Source organism: Panthera leo, chromosome B3 (assembly GCF_018350215.1).
Source record: "Panthera leo isolate Ple1 chromosome B3, P.leo_Ple1_pat1.1, whole genome shotgun sequence".
Classification (NCBI taxonomy): domain Eukaryota; kingdom Metazoa; phylum Chordata; class Mammalia; order Carnivora; family Felidae; genus Panthera; species Panthera leo.
Window position 1 is genome coordinate 204,547 of NC_056684.1, and position 21,030 is coordinate 225,576.

The 21,030-nt window shown below is 44.6% G+C and overlaps 1 protein-coding gene across 3 annotated transcripts in view; it reads right to left on the minus strand.

The window, feature by feature from the left end:
- IREB2 (iron responsive element binding protein 2) overlaps positions 1–21,030 on the minus strand; it is a 46,794-nt gene that overhangs the window by 10,477 nt on the left and 15,287 nt on the right. For all 3 annotated transcript variants that reach the window (XM_042940755.1, XM_042940754.1, XM_042940756.1), the window contains exons 4-16: positions 19,956–20,093; positions 18,806–19,024; positions 15,448–15,517; positions 14,823–15,006; positions 13,976–14,115; positions 10,593–10,764; positions 8,664–8,764; positions 5,075–5,191; positions 3,722–3,881; positions 2,584–2,719; positions 1,379–1,463; positions 848–1,004; positions 59–183 (exon numbers count right to left, since the gene is read on the minus strand). In XM_042940755.1, the coding sequence (XP_042796689.1) occupies positions 59–183; positions 848–1,004; positions 1,379–1,463; positions 2,584–2,719; positions 3,722–3,881; positions 5,075–5,191; positions 8,664–8,764; positions 10,593–10,764; positions 13,976–14,115; positions 14,823–15,006; positions 15,448–15,517; positions 18,806–19,024; positions 19,956–20,093 (1,804 nt within the window). The remainder of the gene's footprint in view (positions 1–58; positions 184–847; positions 1,005–1,378; positions 1,464–2,583; positions 2,720–3,721; positions 3,882–5,074; positions 5,192–8,663; positions 8,765–10,592; positions 10,765–13,975; positions 14,116–14,822; positions 15,007–15,447; positions 15,518–18,805; positions 19,025–19,955; positions 20,094–21,030) is intronic.

Below are 21,030 nucleotides of genomic sequence, written 5' to 3' on the forward strand. Positions count from 1 at the left end.
CGAAATAAAGAAATACTGCCATTTATTAAGCTATTTAAGAAACAGATGAGCCTCTTACCTCTATTTTCTCTTTCAATGTTTTAAACATGGGCAATATAACACGCTCTTCCTCCATCTGATGAACTTCCTCTCGACTGGGCCAAATATCCTGCAGGTAAATGTTCCTGCCGGTAGCGTCAGTCCCTGGTGAAAAAATTGTAATACGAAATTTGGTATAAAAAGCAATTCCCTCGGGGCACCTGGGTGCCTCAGTGGGTTGGGTGTCTGACTTCAACTCAGGTCGTGATCTCGCGGTTCATGGGATTGAGCCCCACGTCGGGCTCTGTGCTGACAGCTCAGAGCGTGGAGCCTGCTTCGGATTCTGTGTCTCTCTCTCTCTCAACCCCTCCTCTGCTTGCGCTCTCTCAAAAATAAACAAACATTAAAAAAATTAAAAAAAAAAAAAAAACAGAAAAGCAATTCCCTCAAGGTGTTCACATCTTCTCACCAATCTATCATAGAAACCAAGTAAATTATTCAACACCAGAGTGAGTGCTTCAGACATAAGCAGCTAAAAAAACTAATTACTTGCACATTTTATTATTTATTTATTTTTTTAAAAAGTAAGCTCCACGCCCAATGTGGGGCTTGAACCCATGACTCTGAGATCAAGAGTGGCACACTCGACCCACTGAGCCAGCCAGACACCCCTACTTCCACATTTTGTACTCTTCATGAGTACAGAAATGAAGAGTTGCATGATAAGATTTCCTGAAATAATTCAGAGTGGACGGTCTAAGGAGCATTTCAGAAATATAACTTGTGGAGAAAAGCGTGCGCAGGTTTGTACGTAAAGGCAAAAAGATACCTAAGGGCTCCGTCTGGAAATCTATATTCACCGTGCCGGCGATGGCGTATGCCACCACTAGGGGTGGGGAGGCGAGGTAATTGGCACGCACACAATCACAAAGCCGACCTTCGAAATGTCTGTTTCCAGATAAAACTCCGCAAGTGACCAAATCACCCTGAAAAAGAAATGTATGTAAACAAATATATATTCAACTCAAGACATGGTAATCTATGTTTTGGATGATCTATGTGTAGAAGCAATCGAAATATTGTACGTGTGAGGGCAAGATAACCAAAAGCATATTACCACAACTGTTATGTACAGAACTACCGAATCCTGTAATTCAACTAAAATAATTGCTTACATTACTAAGGGATTATTTCAAGGACCTAAAAATGATTTTTTCAATCATTTTAAGATGGACTCTTCCCAAGAGGTGCAAGGACTACAGAAATACAAATACATCAATATATATATTTTATAATTTAATAATAAAAGACAGTTATGAAAACCCCTCTCCGTGTCTTACTGACCCATGGATAATTTTACCTGTTTTATTGCATTTAAAACTGCTTCTGATAAGGGTGCTGTATTCCCCACACATGTTGAACATCCATAGCCAACTATTTCAAATCTGCATTTCAAAAAATAGATGTTATTGAAGAGAACATTCCAACACTTGTACCGAAAGCACAGGTCTTCATCTCCATCACTGTAATGAGATCACCTGAGGGAACGTTCCTGACCCTCGGATCGCCCCGTGTCTACCTGTCTCACGGCTTCTGAGCAATCCAACCTGACCCTCAGGCATGCCACCTGTACTGGACGCCCGAACCCCGATATTTAGAACATTCCCGAGATCTGGTGACCTAAATCCGCCACAACACCTGCACCCTGCACAAGACAATTACCCAAATATCACCGTCAGGGCTCTAAGTTGACCATTTAAAAACTGATACTGTACTTCTATCCAAAGTCCTAAGAGGGACTGGTGGGAGGAGTGCAGCAAGGCCTCGGAAGGGACACCGTGACGGGAACCCCAAACAGTAAACCGCTTGATTCTCAACCAACCAAACTCAAAGAAAGTCTCTGACAAAAATCCCAAGACGACAGAACTAAAAACTTACAAGCAAAACCCTCAAAATTACTCTCAGCCACTCTTCTAAAAGCGCAATTTTTAAATTTATCACTCTTGCAAAGGAATTGATCTCTGTAAGTTAACAGGTTCCAAAATACACCCTGAAAACAGAGGAGGCCTCCGTTATGTTTTTTTTTTCGAGTATGTAAGAAATGAACGAGTTCTCTCCGAAGTTCAGGGACAGACGAACCTGTGCTTCACAGGGCCAATAGCCTCACAAAACACCAACTAAGACAACCTGCCCCAGTAATAATGCAGCTGGTATATTTCACTCTTTCCGAAACTGACCTGCCCCTCGCAGAAACTATGCACACTCGGTGCCATTCCTCAAACCACCCGTTACTTGGTCTCACGTTTGTCTTCCCACCCTTCAAGGAGCTAGAGACCACGCCTCCGACCTCTTGGCAGCCGACACGCTGCCTCGTTCCTGGAGTCTGCCCATGCCCAGCAAATTTCTGCCGAGGGAGAAGGCATCAAAGACTGTGTTGGATCGGCAAGGTAACAGGTAGAACAAAGCGTATTTTTTCTATCTTCTCTTTGCCTATGAAAGGTTCTAACAAGTGGCTCCGATCACTGCTGAACACAAGGTCGATATAAATAGCAGACCGTCACTTACCCAAGCTTACTGAGATATGGTAATACTCCGCTCGAACTGAGGTAATGTGTGACCATCCCACTGCCTGGAGATAAACTTGTTCTTATGTAAGGGTTAACACGCAGACCGGCATCTACGGCCTTTTTAGCCAGAAGACCTGCACGGTAAACAATGGCGTATCAGGGCAGCACCCACAACCTCCAATTCGTGTGAGGGTAAAAGTCCGAATTCATCAATTCGCTGCCATTATTTTGCCCATCCTATCATGTTGATTTGTTTCATTTAAAACAAATAAAAAACTTAACACTGTAAATTATTCAGGTACAGCCTGATATCATGGCATCCTACACACACATACACACACACGGAAAAACAGGATACATAATTAACATGACACACACAGGTAATACCTATCACTAGCTGAACCATTTGTTTACTTTCTAGTAAATGAACCATTTTAAATTCCCCCGTAAGAAATTAAAATTTCACATTTATTATACAGGAATCTGTACAATTAACGAATTGTTTTATGAACATACAACTAATTTCATTTACAATCCTTGTCAATAATCTTTTACTTCCTTTACATTCTCAGTGGACTCTAGCACAGTGCTATGGTAAACTTCTAGTAGATTATCAAGAGATTTGTTAATTAGCTATACTTCTAAATTAACAGAAGAAGCAGATACAACCTAAAACTAACAGACATGTAAGTAATAATAATAAGAATTTACCTTCTGTGTAATAAAACTAATAGCATAAGTCAAAGTCAGGCTCCTTTTTTTTTTTTTTAATATGAAATTTATTGTCAAATTGGTTTCCATAAGGTCAGGCTCCTTAAGACCCAATTAAAATCTCAGAAAGTCGGTTGAGTGTCCTACTTGGGCTCAGGTCATGATCTCAGGGTTCATGAGTTCGAGCCCCAAGTCGGGCTCTGTGCTGAGGGCTTGGAGCCTGGAGCTGCTTCAGGTTCTGTGTCTCCCTCTCTCCCTGCCCCTCCCCTGCTCAAACTCTGTCTGTCAAAAAATAAATGTTAAAAAAAAAATTTTTTTTCATCTCAGAAAATCTCTCAATATCAAACAGAGACACTGATATACATGCATAATCTACGACACAAAGCATCACAGGAAAGGAACAAATGGCCGTAAGCGAGGCCTACCTGCAGCGAGCATGACGGACGGGTTGCAGTTATTGGTGCAACTGATGACCGCGGCAACGACCACAGACCCATGGCACAGCCTGAACTCGCTTCCTTCGTACTGAATACACACAGTATCGTTCTGCTTTTCAGCTGCAATCTGGAAGCCTTTAAACCCGACCTACACAAGTGTGCACATAAATACAAATACTCTGGGTATGTATAGAAAAAAAGACTGGTAGAAACTACAACAGATTCTTGACAAATGACATTTAACACTTTAAGTTCTGACTACGTGTGAGTGGTGTTGAAGCTGACGTTCAGTAGCTGTAACTCAGCTGAAGCATGAATGTGACAGTCACGATGGAAGTCTGCTGGCACTCGTAACCACCCGGGATCCAGCTCTGTTTTTCTCTACTCCTCCCACTTACGATAATCCTCAAGAGATGATGCAAGGTCTCTGTTAAAATGGCCCTGACAACTGGATTCAACAGGATCCTCTGGGTGAGAATGTGTGTGGAATGGATGAGACAGGACTGACTATGACTTGGTAACTGCTGAAGCAGGTATGTGGGAATCCGTGAGACCACTTTATTCCTGCACAAGTATGACATTTTCCGCAATAAAACAACAACATAATTTAAGAAATTATAAAAAGAGGGGCGCCTGGGGGGCTCAGTCGGTTAAGCATCTGACTCTTGATTTAGGCTCAGGTCATGATCTCAGTTTGTGGGTTCAAGCCCCGTGTTGGGCTCTGTGCTGACACTGAGCCTGCTTGGGATTCCCTCTCTCCCTCTCTCTCTCTGCCCCTCTCCCCATTCACACAGGTGCGCTCTCAGAATAAATTGTAAAAAAAGAAACGATGAAAAGGCTCTGGGAAGAAAGTCAGACACTAGTTCTTAGAATAGAGAAAGTGTTAACATTTTAGCCACACTTTTCAGACAGAAAGTACAAACCCAGAAAGTCAAAGAGGTCACGTGCCATTCAGTTACATTTACCAGATTTTATGAGAATAACTACACAGTTCAGAAGTCGAGAACAGTGTGCCCAACAGAACTTTCTGTGAGGACGGACACACTCACGATCTGAGCTAACACTAGAGCACCATGACCACAGGTGGCTAATCAGCGCTTGAAGTGAGGCGACCAAGAAACTCCATCCTTAACTTGAAATAACAGATTCAGGGTCTGATCGTCACAGCAGGCCTGGGACCGAGCTAATCAAATGACCAACTCGCACATGGGACGGCAGGAAACCGAGGGGGCTGCCAGTGCCAACATGCGAGAGCACAGTGGCCGACGGTGGTTCCGGGCCACCGGGCGGATCTTTACCCCTGAGCACAAGACGCACAAAGACAGTGGCGAGGAGACCTGCCTTTTCATTCAAGCAAGCCTGGAAGTCACGTTTCATATCCGCCACGGCAACTCTGTCCTGAGGTCTCTTTGGACCGCTGACGGACGGAACTATTGAATTCAGATTAATCTGGATCACCTAGGGAACGAGAGAGAAGAGGAAGACGAGGAATTAGAATCTGTTCAGTACAGACTGCAATTCAGCACTACTTTCTGAAGCGCAACAAGTCCGTTCATGTTTGCTGTAACAGGACACACACCTCCAGAAATAAAGATTTGAAAACAACCCAATTTATGAAACGGAACACACAAGCATCTGCTAAAAGCAAGAGTAGCAGATCGGTACGCAAACCACCCCAACACGAATCAGCCGGTCTACACAGACTACGGCGTCCCTCCCCATCTCTCTCCTCTGTCATCCAGATGCCTGACGATTAAGACAACGCCTGTGCCAGCCACTGATCTGCGGCCTCCAAGCTCCACACGCACCCTTCCTTGCTCTGTGACGATGAAGGTGGCTCAGGAAACACCGCTCCTTCCTCAATGTGCTCAACACAGGCTGCTGGAGGGACACAGCGGGACTTCTCTCTTCCTGGTCCCCAAGTATCTAGCTGGGCAGGCTCCTGTGAGACCATGCTTTCATTGCTTGGGTTAAAAAATGGTATTTTCTTAAAACCCAACCTCCCAACTAGGTTCCTGTGTTTCTACCATTTTCCTCTGTCCGTTTGGGTCTTATCAGTTTAAATGAAGTTTGCCTACACTATGCCTTTCACCAAGATTTAACCGCCCTGCTTACCCTAATCAATCGTAACTGCTACGCCGCTTTGCTTGTACATCACTTCATGGACCCAGTGATTCTCATCTTTACATACTTAGCAAGTTTACCTTGAAATCAACATGCTAATGGGTTTTAGTTTTATTTTTTTAATTTTTTTTCAGTTTACATCTAAGTTAGTTAGCATATAGTGCAACAATGATTTCAGGAGTAGTTTCCTTAATGCCTTTACCCATTTAGCCCATCCCCCCTCCCACAAACCCCTCCAGTAACCCTCAGTTTGTTCTCCGTATTTAAGAGTCTCTTCTGTTTTGTCCCCCTCCCTGCCTTTATATTATTTTTGTTTCCCTTCCCTTATGTTCATCTGTTTTGTTTCTTTAAGTCCTCATATGAGTGAAGTCACATGAAGTTCTCGGGCTAATTTCACTTAGCATAACACCATCTAGTTGCATCCACGTAGTTGCAAATGGCAAGATTTCATTCTTTTTGATCGCAGAGTGATACTCCATTGTATATATATCTACCACATCTTTATCCATTCATCCATCGATGGACACTTGGGCTCTTTCCATACTTTGGCTACTGTCGATAGTGCTGCTATAAACATGGGGGTGCGTGTGTCCCTTCGAAACAGCACACCTGTATCCGGTGGATAAATGCCTAGTAGTGCAGTTGCTGGGTCGTAGGGTAGTTCTATTTTTAGTTTTTCGAGGAACCTCCATACTGTTTTCCAGAGTGGCTGCACCAGCTTGCACTCCCACCAACAATGCAAAAGGAATTCTCTTTCTCCGCATCTTCGCCAACATCTGTTGTTGCCTGAGTTGCTAATGAGAGCCATTCTGACAGGTGTGAGGTGGTATCTCATTGTGGTTTTGATTTGAATTTCCCTGATGATGAGTGATGTGGAGCATTTTTGCATGTGTCGGTTGGCCATCTGGATGTCTTCCTTGGAGAAGTGTCTACTGTTCATGTCTTTTGCCCATTTCTTCACTGGATTATTTGTTTTTGGGGTGTTGGGTTTGATTAAGTTCTTTGTAAATTTTGGATACTAACCCTTTATCTGATATGTCGTTTGCAAGTATCTTCTCCCATTCTGTCGGTTGCCTTTTAGTTTTGCTGATTGTTTCCTTTGCTGTACAGAAGCTTTTTATTTTGATGAGGTCCCAGTAGTTCGTTTTTGCTTTTGTTTCCCTTGCCTCCGGAGACGTGTTGAGTAAGAAGTTGCTGCGGCCAAGGTCAAAGAGGTTTTTGCCTGCTTTCTCCTCGAGGATTTTGATGGTTTCCTGTCTTACGTTTAGGTCTTTCATCCATTTTGAGTTTATTTTTGTGTATGGTGTAAGAAAGTGGTCCAGGGGCGCCTGGGTGGCTCAGTCGGTTAAGCGTCTGACTTCGGCTCAGGTCATGATCTCACGGTCCGTGGGTTCGAGCCCCGCATCGGGCTCTGTGCTGACAAGCTCAGAGCCTGGAGCCTGTTTCAGATTCTGTGTCTCCCTCTTTCTCTGACCCTCCCCTGTTCATGCTCTCTCTGTCTCAAAAATAAATAAATGTTAAAAAAAATAAAAAAAATAAAGTAAAACCCTCAAAAAAACAAAAAAAAGAAAGTGGTCCAGGTTCATTTTTCTGCCTGTCCCTGTCCAGTTTTCCCAGTGCCATTTGCTGAGAAGACTGTCTTTATTCCACTGGATATTCTTTCCTGCTTTGTCAAAGATGAGTTGGCCATACGTTTGGGGATCTATTTCTGGGTTCTCTATTCTGTTCCATTGATCTGACTGTCTGTTTTTGTGCCAAGTTTTATTTCTTAAATTTGGTCAAGTCTTTAATAGGTCAAATTATTCTTTTTTATTATACAATGCAAGGTTTTTCATTTAATTTTTCTTATTCTTTCCCTTTATGTCTTAAAAAACAAAACAAAACAAAACAAAACAAAACATGGCACTACAATAAACAGAGCTGAAAGGGACCAGAGAACGAGGAGCTCACACAGGTGCGCTCCCTATGATCTGCTCTGGCCCTCCACACACCTAGGTGGGCTCACATATGCACCCAACAGTCACCACTGTGCCAGGCGCACCAGGGCGGGGGGCACGGCACCACACAAAACTGAGCGTTCCTCTCCTCTTACTGGCATTCTGGCAGGGGAGGCAGGCAGACACGTATAGAAATTAATACATTTCAGGCAAGGACACATGCTATGAAGAAAAATAAAGCTGGGTTGAGAAAGTGGATAACCAGACCTATGACAACACCAAGTGCTTTTAGATGCTTAACACGCTGCTAGAAAATGAATTGTATTAAAATTCAGACTTCCCTGAAAGTGAATTTTACTTACTTCAATATAAATTTCCAACAGGTAAGAAATATTGGCTTAGACTGATCATAAAATATCTTTAACATGTAAGACCATATAACTGTATACCCCTTTCATAACATATTTTTATAAATACAGACATTAACCAGGCAGGCCTCATCAGAATTGATATTTTCAGAGGATATCTGACTCTTTTTTCATAAAGTAGAAAAAAAATTAATTTGACAAAATGTTGTAAAACTACTGAGTAAAATCTAAGCAGGGTCATAAACAACATTTACTCGTTAAATGTTAAATAATGATAGCTGACACTGAGCACTTTCTGGGTCCCTAAAACCGTTCGAATACATTCCTATTTAATCCCTTAAGAATACCTTCCTATTTTAGAGATGAGGAAGCTGAGGCAGAAAGGCTAGATAACATGCCCGCAGCCGTCCTGCCGGTAAGTCCCAGAGCTGGTACTCAAACCCGGTGGCTAAGCTGCAGAACACACACCCTGACAGCGACGAGGGGCCTCTCTGCACACACCTGGGAGTACTCAGGTTCTCCTGAGTTCTTCTGGTCATTTCGAAACAACTTCACAGCTTTAAGGTATGTTTCCATCGACTCGAGTTTGGCTTTGTCAAAACCTAAAATGAACATTAAGAACAACAAAAATACAGTAAGAGAAATCTTTGGAGGTGCTGAATTCCAATGATGAGCAAGACACAGACATTACACATTACTACTCAGAACAGATGTCTTTACAAACTACCACTTGATGCTGTTCTCAAGAGCAGTAAAAATTTTGCCCTTGGTGAAAACTCTGCTTTATAAAATACACACCAGTCCCCCTTTAAAAGTTACTCAGAGACAAGATGAGAAATACGGAGCCAATTCTAGAAAACTCACAAAAAAACAGTTTGCAGAAGATAAATCGATAACTACACTGAATATAACAAATTATCACCCACCACGAAGGACACTCATTACTTTTCCTAAAAAACAAATACGAATAGTCAAAATGAAAAAATAAGTGAATGTTAAGAAAGGGTTCACAGAGCAGTGAGAGGGATCTAACAGGATCTTCCAGAAATCAAAACCATCAGATGGTTAGCAATAAGAGCTCCAGTTAAATATTTGGGCAGCTCTCAGCCAGCATGACTAGAAGTAACTGTGGCCAACTGTATTTCCAACGGCTGGTGCAACGGCACACACCCAAACTGTGTTCTCACAATGTGCCATCGACAGCCCTCCATCAAGAGGCAGAGATCGGCCCTTGAAACTGAGCCACGGGACTCTCGACCGTTGGCAAACACTCTCTCCCAGGTCAGCCACCCTTGGAACGCCGCCATGTAAGCGAGCCCAGGTTACACGGAGAGAGCACACATGGAGGCTGTGGCTGACAGTCCCCGCTGAGCACCCGCTGATGGCCAGCATTCAGTGCCAGACATGCGAGCTCGCAGTTGTCAGGACTGCGGGCCTGAGCCGCCAAGTTCTGCGTCTGACAGCCTGGACCCCATGGAGCAGAGACAGGCGGTCTCTCCGTCTAAACCACGGGCTTGCTGAAACCACACGGCCACACGTGATTATTGCCGGTTTGGGCCACTAAGCTTTAGGATAATTTCTTACGCAGCAACACGTCATTACTACACAACTCATATTAACGTGTAGGAAGGAGACATCTCGACCATTTCGCTTTCAAATGTTCTAACAAACAAACCCAGTTTAGAGAAAGCTCCGCATTCAGTGAGAATCGTTCCCTCCAACGTTCCAAGTGACCAAGTGTCCATTTTGCCATTTGACTTACGGATTTATAAAATCTTCCCCCCAACTGAAGAATACTAGACCTCACCCCCCCAAGTACACTTATGACGAGAGATTAGTTCAGCAATGGCCTCTTAAAAAGGGAAGTGGACCACATAAAAAGGAGAGCCGGGGTCTTAAGAAACATGAGCACATCCTGGTCTTACAGGTATTTCTACATTAAACCGTCAATAGAAGACGGTCAAACGTCTTGCTAATCAATAAAAAAGATTTGGAGCCTGTAATCCTAGGCTGCTTTTCACAAGATTATGTGCTTAGTCTTCAGACAGGGCGCCGGTCCCCAGCCTTTGTGTGGTGGCTCCTCTGTTCCTGTTAAGGGGACAGCTGCACACATGCGCCAGCCTGACTTCCACTAAGCTGCAGCCTTTGTCCCTAAGAAGGGTGTGGTGGCCGTCATTCCTGGAACAAGTGAGGTGACGATCTGCAGTTTGAGTAATTCCTTTAAAATACTGTAGACGGGCCACAGGGGACCAGGTTTTGAGAACACAATACTCTTTCAAGAATGCGAGGCAGTTTATTTGAAAGCCAGATGCAACGTAACAATTTCCTGAATATTCAATAACCTGCACAAGGTAGTTGTTTGTTACAAGTTATTTCAGACAAACACGCTGGAGACAGTAACACGCTCGCCCTGCCGATATGTCATCTTACCTGTATGTTCTAAATGTTTTAATGTCACATTGTCAACAGGGAAAAAGCTGAGGGTAGCACCGTACTCTGGACACATGTTTGCTATTGTAGTCCGATCCACTATAGATAACTGTGAAACTCCACTTCCAAAAAACTCAACAAACTTTCCGGCCACTCCTACTTGCCTGAGGTGCTATGTAAAGGGATACACAGAAACGCACACAAAATTAGTAATGAGAAGACTGGCAAGGATTCTCTGAAAACTGCAAAATCGAATGTTTAACCCCTACCAGTGACAGTGAATGAGAGAGGTTCTCTGTTGTTCTTACCAAACATCAACTCGTTCTGGGTTTGCAGGTATTTTAAGCAAAAGGTCAACAGAAGAGTGGCCCAGTGTCACTGTCAGGCAGGGTCAAAAGGTCTTACAAGCTGAAAATGGCTAAGATCCACACGTGCACGTCCCCGAAACGGAGGTGCACTCGGGACTCGGCGCGGCTGTTAGCTTGGCAGCCCTCTTTCTTTCACAGCAGCACGTAAAACCGTGGTGCTTCTAAGTGCGGATGGCATCTCGCATTTAACGGAACACTAACACACTGATAAAACTGTGTATTTAAATACAAAAACATGGGGGCGCCTGGGTGGCTCAGTTGGTTAAGCGTCCGACTTCGGCTCAGGTCACGATCTCGCGGTCCATGAGTTCGAGCCCCGCGTCGGGCTCTGTGCTGACAGCCCAGAGCCTGGAGCCTGTTTCAGATTCTGTGTCTCCCTCTCTCTCTGACCCTCCCCCATTCATGCTGTCTCTCCCTGTCTCAAAAATAAATAAACGTTAAAAAAATTAAATTAAATACAAAAATATGTACTGGCTATAAAAATTCTTCAAATTCTAACCTTGGTCCAAATATTTACAGCTTCGTTAATTATTGGTAAGTTTCATTCTGACAGGACGTCACGTGTGGCTTCAAACTTCGTTCCTTGTCAAGCCACGTTTGTGAGTTATCACCAAACAGCAGCAGCCTCAGCCTGGACGAGGACGGCGCCCAGGGAGGGAACTGGGGACAACCTTCAACCCGTGAGTGATACTCAGTCCTGACGGTCTAGAGGTGCTGGGGGCCACTGAATCCAGACTCTTTCATAAAAGGCTAAGATGTTTCTTTACGTTGCCGGCTCCAGTTGTGAGGATCCGAGCAACACAGGGAAGATACGCCAAGGCAAACGCTACGCCACCAAGTCAGTGAGGAACAACAACATACATGTGGAAAACAATACACGACTCATCCTATAAAAATCACGAATAGAACAGAACCTCAAAAGAGAAATAAAGTATTTAATAAATGAAACATACATGAAAGATTTAATTCTTCTATCAATATACCCAAATTTAAAAACATATAATACCGTTACAAGGAACAAAGCCAGGGGCGCCTGGGTGGCTCAGTCGGTTAAGTATCCCACTTTGGCTCGGGTCATGACCTCACGGTTCGTGGGTTTGAGCCCCGTGTTGGGCTCTGTGCTGACAGCTCGGAGCCTGGAGTCTGCTTCACGTTCTGTTTTTCCCTCTCTCTCTTCCCCTACCCCACTCATGCTGTCTCTCTCAAAAATAAATATAAACATTAAATTAAAAAAAAAAAAAAAAAAAAACAAAGCCAGAGGGGTCTAAAAAGTGGCATTTACTTTCAGGATGTCCACAGGAGAGTGTGGATTTCTCTAAACCCATAATGAGATATTCCTTTTTCTTTAGAAATGACCCTGCAATTCTCAATTTAACTTCTTGATCTTCTGGGGCCATACACTGAATCAATCATTTCTGCAAGGCGTCAGATTTTTCCTAATTAGGGAAGAAGGATCGACACTAAATGCTAAGAAGGAAGCAGGACCATTTTCTTCCTCTGCAGAGAATTTCGAAAGCCTTGAGACCAACAATCTAACCAGACAAGTGGAGGCTCCAGGATCTGAATTGGAGCCATAGGTGGGATATTTCCCATGTGCATTTATTTAACAGAATGGACTTAATCATTAAAATAGAATTAGTCAAGGGGCATCTGGGTGGCTCAGTCAGTTCAGCGTCCCACCTCGGCTCAGGTCATGATCTCACAGTTCATGGGTTCGAGCCCCTCATCAGGCTCTGTGCTGACAGCTCAGCCTGAAACCTGCTTCAGATTCTGTGTCTCCCTCTCTCTGTGCTCCTCTCCTGCTCGCACTGTCTCACTCTCAAAAATAAACGTTGAAGAAACAATTTTTTAATAAAATAAAATGTAACTAGTCAAAACCAGAAATTTAGGGGCACTGCCTGGGTGGCTCAGTTGGTCAAGTGTCCAACTTTAGCTCAGGTCATGATCTCATGGTTCATGAGTTTGAGCCCTGCATGGGGCTCTGTGCTGATAGTTTGGAGCCTGGAGCCTGCTTCTCATTCTGTGTCTCCCTGTCTCTCTGCCTCTCCCCTGTCCACGTTTTGTCTCTAAACGTTAAAAAAAAAAAAAAAATTTTTTTCAAAATCAGAGATTTAGGATGGACAGTTACAAACTGCTGTTCACTAGGAAACTCTAGAGTACGTGTACTAAATGCACGCAGTGCATCTGAATTTTTAAAATTCAGATGAAGTTTTTATAAAATCCTTCTAAAGTGTTTAAACAGCCAAGAGAAAATCTTGACCCTCCCACACTTCTACAGTCTGTATTATCCAGCAGAATAGTTTCTCAAGGGCAAATGATTCATTTAAGTATTCAAAGAGATGCGGGGGGCACCTGGGTGGCTCAGTCGGTCGGGCGTCCTACTGCAGCACAGGTGGTGATCTCACAGTTCATGAGTTCAAGCCCTGCGCTGGGCTCTCTGATGTCGGCACAGAGCCTACTTGGGAGGCTCCGTATGCCTCTCTCCCTGCCCCTTCCCCGCTCACACACGTGCACTCTGTCACTCTCTCTCAGCCATTAAGAAATAAATAAGAGCTTTAAAAGCAGCATTCGAGGAGAGGCAATTATTCTCCTAAACACAATTTTCTAATCCAGAGGCAACGAGCGCTTACGAGGCAACATGGCTGAGAGCCCAGGGCCGAGGGCCCGGCCTGCCCGGTAGGGACCTTGGTCCACCTCCCACCGCTCGGCCCAGTGTCCCTTCCACGAGTCACTGAGCCCAAGGGTACGTCCGTTTTCTCAGAATGGAAATGGGGACAGTCCTAGGACCGATGCCACGGGCTTGTAATGAGGAACACGCGAGTCACCGTGTCACGTGAACAATGGCCCGACACCCTAGCCAAAGCGAGGCTTCCCGACCGCTGCCGTGATTGTGAGGACAGCTGCGAGGCCACGGCCAGGGAGGCCAGAGCCCCGAGGGTGTGGCAGCAACTGCAACCCTGCCCTCGAGGGGCCCCGTGCTTCAGGCCCACTGAGTCACACAGGTGCCACAATTACCTTCGTGATGCCAAGAACAACATCTATGGACGTAACAAACGGGTTTGACGAGCCAGTTAGCTCACATCCCACCACCTCCGGTAACGTAAGAGAAACGGGCAGGCCAAGCATAACTGCTTCTGTCTCGATGCCTCCGACCCCTGAAGTGACAAAGACAGACGTTAGCGTGGCACAGTTCAGCTGTGGTTCTCTCTGGGGCACCAAGCGCTCTGACCATACTCGCTCTCACTGTGCATGTGGACCCAAGTCCTAAGGAATGACTCCACTCACGTGGTTGAAAAATATTGGTGTTCACCTTCCTATCAAATTCAGTAAACGGTCTTTATTACGCTAAGTACCGCGCTAGGTTCAAGACATAGATACGAACGGAACCCAGGACCGCCAACCTCAAGAGGCTCCGGCCAATGATAGAGACTTCTCAACCCGGTAAGGAGGGCATGTGCCCTGCCAGAGGGACAGCCTGGGCAAAGCCACGAGGCGTCCAGTAAAAGCACAGCCCACGCTGCGCAGTAAACACTCGTGTGCAAGACACGCGTGCACGAACGGCCGGGAGCAGTCACACAGGCCTAGAGCACAGGCCTAGGCCGCATCGCCTTCACAGACGACGTTCCGCCACGGCTGCTCCACGACAGCAGTGCCCGGCCGGGCGCCGCACACCGTGTTCATAAACCCTCCCTCGCGCCACTCTGTCCGCAAAGGCTAACACTCGTTTTTGCTGCTATGACAGATGAAGAAACAGCCTCGAAGAGGCCACAGAGCCCGCCGACCTGCTACGTATGCTCGTTTGCAGTGTTCCTGAATCATCTCCCCCCACCCCCAAATTAAATATATTCAGTCATCTACTTACCCCACCCCAGAATCCCCAATCCATTCACCATGGTTATATGAGAGTCTGTGCCGACGACGCTGTCCGGGAAGAGGAGGTCTTTTTCTTCGAAAACCACTCTTGACAAATACTCTAAGTTAACTTGATGAGCCATCCCAGTTCCGGGAGGGATTACAGCCACATTCTTAAAAACTCTTGAACTCCACTATATTATGTTTGCATTTTAAAAAATCCAAGCGTTAGTATATCACCTTGTGCTCACAATCAAAATGCAATATTGACACAAAAAATACTTTACCGACATTCAATATGGTCAAAGTTGATAGCATACACGTAAAAACAAATATGCAAATACTAACCCTAAACATACTCATTTTGCAGATTATTAAATCAAAATTAGGTCAAAGAAAAATGATCTAGTAAGTCCAGATAAATGGTAGTTTTCTGTGTCCTAGGAACCACAGTGAATTACAGTCCCTTAGTTTTTATCTTGTTTTATACACTGGGGTTTCCAACAAGATCTTATTTGAAGGAGGAAAAGGGATCCGCTGCTACAAAGCATTTAAGAACTACTAAAGGACATAAAAACCGTACTCATCACTATTTTATAAATTTAAATATAAAAATTTCCTCAAATCATGTGTACCTTGAAAAATTGAAGCCTCTCTCGATTTCTGCCAAATTCTACTTCTTGGTTTTTTAACACTGTTTCAGGTCTAAAAGGAAGAAAAGCCAGCATTACACGTATGTATTACACAGAAGACTCACCGTGTTTCTAAGAATTCATTCTCACGAGCACACACACACCTTAAAAACTCCTCGAACAACAATTTACCAGAGAGACTTCTCAGAATCAGCTGCTTTCTCGCAACACCGAAGTTCAGTTTTAAACACCACACCAGAAAGCTATTCCATCCCAGTGTCCCGAACCGTACCGACTCACTGCGTGAGCTGGCTCAACGTATCAAAAAGAACAGAGCAACCTTTCCTGGATTCCCCTCAGCAGGAAGAGGGAGGGCAGTGGTGTGGCCTGCACCCAGCACGTGCACTTCCCTTCCCCCCGCTGGGCCCCGGTGCCAGCACGGCCGGGCGGCGTGGACTAGTGTGGCACAGTGGTGACCGTGGTGCGATGCCACTTCGCGCCTAAGAAACTTTCAGCAAAAACCTTGTATTCAACTCACCCAAATTGGAAAGTTCTATCTTACGTAGAAGTATATGGACTATAAACATATCTTACATAAATCATATTTAAACTAAGAGATAAAAACAATCCACCTCCAAACAGTAAACACCGTGCCACTTTTAGAAAGCTATTTTTATCTAACGGACATTTAAACAATGATCTCTAAGGGCGCCTGGGTGGCTCAGTCAGTTGAGCGTCCGACTTCGGCTCAGGTCATGATCTCACGGCTCGTGCGTTTGAGCCCCGCGTCGGGCTCTGTGCTGACAGCTCAGAGCCTGGGGCCTGCTTCTGCTTCTGTGTCTCCCTCTCTGTCTGCCCCTAACCTACTCACATTCTGTCTCTGTCTCTCTCAAAAATAAACATTAAAAAAAAAAAAATTTTTTTTAAATGATTTCTAGCAGTGTTAAGTTACTTCGCCTGCCAGCTGGCGATTGTTAACTAGAGTATCGATACGACTTAAATTATACACGTTCTCCAGGGTCCAGAAAATTACAGTTGTTTGTCAACTTAAAAAACAAACAAACAAAAAGAAACAGGGCTCCTGAGTGGCTCAGTCAGTTGGGTGTCCAACTGCGGCTCAGGTCATGATCTCATGGTTCATGGGTTCGAACCCCACGTCAGGCTCTGTGCTGGCAGCTCAGAGCCTGGAGCCTGCTTCGGATTCTGTGTCTCCCTCTCTCTCTGCCCCTCCCCTGCTCACACTCTGTCTCTCTCAAAAATAAACAAACTTTAAAAAAACTTTTTAATAAAAAAATGAGTAAACATTAAAACCAAAAAAACAGACGGGCGCCTGGTGGCTCAGTCCGTTCAGCATTCGACTCTTGATCTCGGCTCAGGTCACGGTCTTGCAGTTCATGAGATCGAGCTCTGCGCCGGGCTCTGTGCTGACACTGCGGAGCCTGCTCAGGATCGTCTCTCTCTCTGACTCTCCTCTGCCCACGCTCTCTCAAAATAAACATTTTAAATTAATAAAAATAAACAAAAAGAAGTAAAATAAAACAAAGGTCATGTTGCTGCATGGTCACTCGAAGCCACAGTGCATGTCTATGCGCTTCTTCTCAGGGCTCAGGGAGCACAGCTCAGTTCCCACAGCGAGCAAGGCTCCAGGGCACCCCCCTCGTTAGCTCGGAGCCGGACTTCAAGTTAGGCGGCAGTTTCAAGGGCCAAGTGTACACTCTCAGCTCTCTGGCTGGGCCTGTGAGAAACACCTCCCTGGGACACCGACGTGCACAGAAGGGCCACTATGTTCATACGGCCAGGGACCACAGTCAGCCCATCCGAATGCTGTGTAATCTGGACTCAAAACTGAGGGGAAATGTTACAAGAGATTGGATTTTTAATTAAAAACAGACCATCTCAGCACTTTGCACTGTGCCAATTACAAAAAGGCAGTCCAAAAAAAATCAATGGTGTTTGAATCAGGAAGTCTTCCTTTTCAGGAAACTGATTTCTGTGTAAGGAGAGATGTTAATCTCAAAAGTCAACCTGTATCTCACCATCAGGACAACCAGGTAGCAGGAACAAGAACTGATTACGTAAAACTGTCATAACCTGATGGTAAAGGACCCAGAGATCATCCTGAATTCTTAGCAAGGAAGAGGTCACTACTGACTGGAGGCCTCATTAAATATTGAGCGCCAGCTTGTACAACTACCAAGAATTTGAAAGATCCAATTTAACGTATTAGTGGTGCTTAGGATAAAGTATGTGTGGATATTATTCTTAGCTATTCTAAATCTTAAATGTGTTAAAATTTTTAAAATTTGAAAAAGTATGTCATTTTTTTTAACTAAAAAAAAAAAAAAAAAAAAATTTTTTTTTTTCAAGTAGGCTTCAAGCCCCGTGCGGAGCCCAACGCAGAGCTTGAACTCACGACCCTGAGATCAAGACCTGAGCTGAGATCAAGAGTCAGACACTTAACCAACTGAGCTACCCAGGTGCCCCATAAATTAAAAAAATTTTGACAGTCTCTTGACAATGGGGTAAAACAACTCTTAAAAGTAAGAGTTAAACTTTGAAAATTTCATAGCATATAAAAACTGAGGTATAGTTTTTTTAAACAATTACCTATTAGGAAATTTTATTTATTTTTGGGACAGAGAGAGACAGAGCATGAACGGGGGAGGGGCAGAGAGAGAGGGAGACACAGAATCGGAAACAGGCTCCAGGCTCCGAGCCATCAGCCCAGAGCCTGACGCGGGGCTCGAACTCACGGACCGCGAGATCGTGACCTGGCTGAAGTCGGACGCTTAACCGACTGCGCCACCCAGGCGCCCCCCTATTAGGAAATTTTATCGACTCCTAAGAACAGAATTCTTTCCTGGGCAGGTCCACTACTTCCCATGGCACCACATTAGGCAAGTATTTACCTCAGAAGGCTCATTAAGTTTGTAATCTACAACAATCCTAATATTCTTAACACCGAGCTCTTTATGCGATTGGAAAAAGCAAGAGGTCTGAAACTATAAATAGGGAATTCACAGAAGAAACATGAAGTATAGTGAGCACACGAATGGTACAAATTCACTAAAATAAGAAATTCAAAGTTTAAGATGAGACCCCATTTTTCTGCCTACATTACTCACAAAAATGAAATGTATTTACAGAAAAACCTTCAGAAAGGTTCTGTTCTTCCTAAGGGGAAGTAGGTACTAGTCTTTAGAGACTACCATTTTAATTAACTTTGCTTCTCTCAGCACAACAGGAAACACACGTATGGAAGTGAGGCTACATAACAGGGACAGAAGGGAAGGAGACTGGTGAGGTTTCCTTAACTAAAACATAACCTGGCTCGGATCAGTATGTTTAGAAAATCCCATACTCAGGCACTGGTTGCAAATGAAAAGGACATAGGATGGGTGTGTTCTCAATCTGCGAAGAAAATTTTCCTGAGCTCCGGCCTGGTTCTCCAGAATCACAGGATCCTCGGCAGGCGGTCTGGCCTCTGCAGGGAGCCTTCTTAGGCTGCGCTTTGAGTGGAGAGAGCTTTCCTGCTTTCTGCGGCTCACCACCTCCAGGATTTGGAGCATTCTGTATTGCACTAGCATTCCAAAAGAGGAAACAGAATAAAACCATCAGAAAGTGACACAAATGTAGCTTTTCAAAACGCACACAGTTTGCCAATGGTATGTGGAATTAACTAAATGTTGTTCAATGTTAATACAGCATTTAATTCAGGTTTCAAAAGCAAATCTCAGCTTGCAAAAATATAATAATAATAAAATAAAACAAAAACAAAAAACTCAAATAGGTCATTTAAGTTTACGGAGATGACAGCACAACTCTGCACGCCCAATAAAATCATTTCACACACTTCCGTAACAATCGAGCTTCTAGCAAACACCTAACTAGGTCCTTTTCCCATCTATCAACTCAAGAGCAGCGCAGAGCCACAGTGCTAATCTCGAGGGCGAGAGCACTCAGGGGCTGGGACAATCCCGTCTCGCTACCAGGCTCCAGGGGGTGAGAAAGCAAAAGCCAGCACATCGCAACACAATCAGGTCTTCTCTAGTTTGACCCCGGTCACAGGGACCTTTCACACAGAACATATGTATTTCAGGGGAAGGAAAACAGAGTTTTAGCAAGCTCTGTGATTCTAATCACCAATTATCTAAAGACATTCATGGCTCACATCTTTAGATTCTCTCTCGAAGGCCAAGTAGGTTAAAAAACAAAAGAAAATGAAGACGAATTCAGACGGGCACTCCACAAAGCAGGTTCTAGGCTCAAACGTTTCTATCAAAAATGGCAGAATTCTACAAACATGAGTATCATTTGAAATTCAGACTGAGTTAAAAAAATTCACCAGTATGTACACTTCGCCAGCTTTTCCTTTCATACGTGAGTGGATACTACCTCGCGCCCCGTACTCAGGCTTAACTGTCTCTACTCCCCTTCTTCTCACCGCACAGCCCCACCGGGCTGGCTGTCGATTAACTCGCACGGCTGTCCGCACAGGTATCTGCTCTTACCATTTACTGAAGTCGATCTGTAAAGAATGGTCAACTGTGAGATCTGTCGGACGGGCAGGGTGGACTTTCTTAGGGTCGCCTCCAAGAACTTTCACTGCCTCCCTCATAGCAGCAAAGTCCACCATTGCTGGTATTCCACTACAAAGTAAAGAAATGAAAATTATGGCTCACGCTCTTCTTTCATATGCTCAAAGAATACACATCGATTCACTTTTACGTTTGAAAGTATCCCTTTCTGGTTTGCATTCGTGTTAGATCATGTACTTGTTACCCAAAGTTAGACGTACCCTGTTTAATGAGAATTAAACATTACCTGAGAACTTGAGTGCTTGGGGGCCGACACACCAAAAATAACGAGACGTGATTTTTAGAGGCATACGGCAATTTCAAGAACTGTCTATGGAATTCTCTCCCTGTTTTAAATTCTGACACCCTGCTCCCTCCCTTCGCCCTGGCCCCACGCCCTTCCTCTCAGTGCCTGTCTACTACTCCAAAGCTCTCCACGAGACACACGTATCTCCGGCTGACCACACAACAAGCATTCACCGCATGCCTTCAGCGTGCCAGACACAATGACACAGGCTGGTCAGAGACAGCGCCTCCTCTCAGGAATCCGCTCAACAGTAACACAAGGACTAATATGGCAGCAAACAGAGGGTACAAAGCAGTGGCACACGAACCAGACGTGGGTGGGGGTGAAGGAGATGTTCTTAATTATCTAGCTAACTTCTATACCTCCCTTGAAACTCAGTTGAAGGTTAACTCTTCCAGTTACTAATCCCTGGACACCCAGATCAGGCAAAGTCTTTCAAGCCGGGGTCAAACGTTTTCGCTTGAATTCTAAGTGTGACGGAAACCCACTAGTATATGGGGGCGTGACGCGACCCTAGTTAACATTTTTAATTAAATCACAATATGCTGTGCAAAGACAACTACAGACTCGGAAGTGTGCAAGCAGGGACACAGGCTAGAGACTGTAACAGCTGTAGTCCAGGTGAGAGAGAACGGGGCCAGGACCAGGAGAGTGGTGGAAACGGTAAGAGGACACGTCTGAAAGGTAGAGTCCGTGGAACTT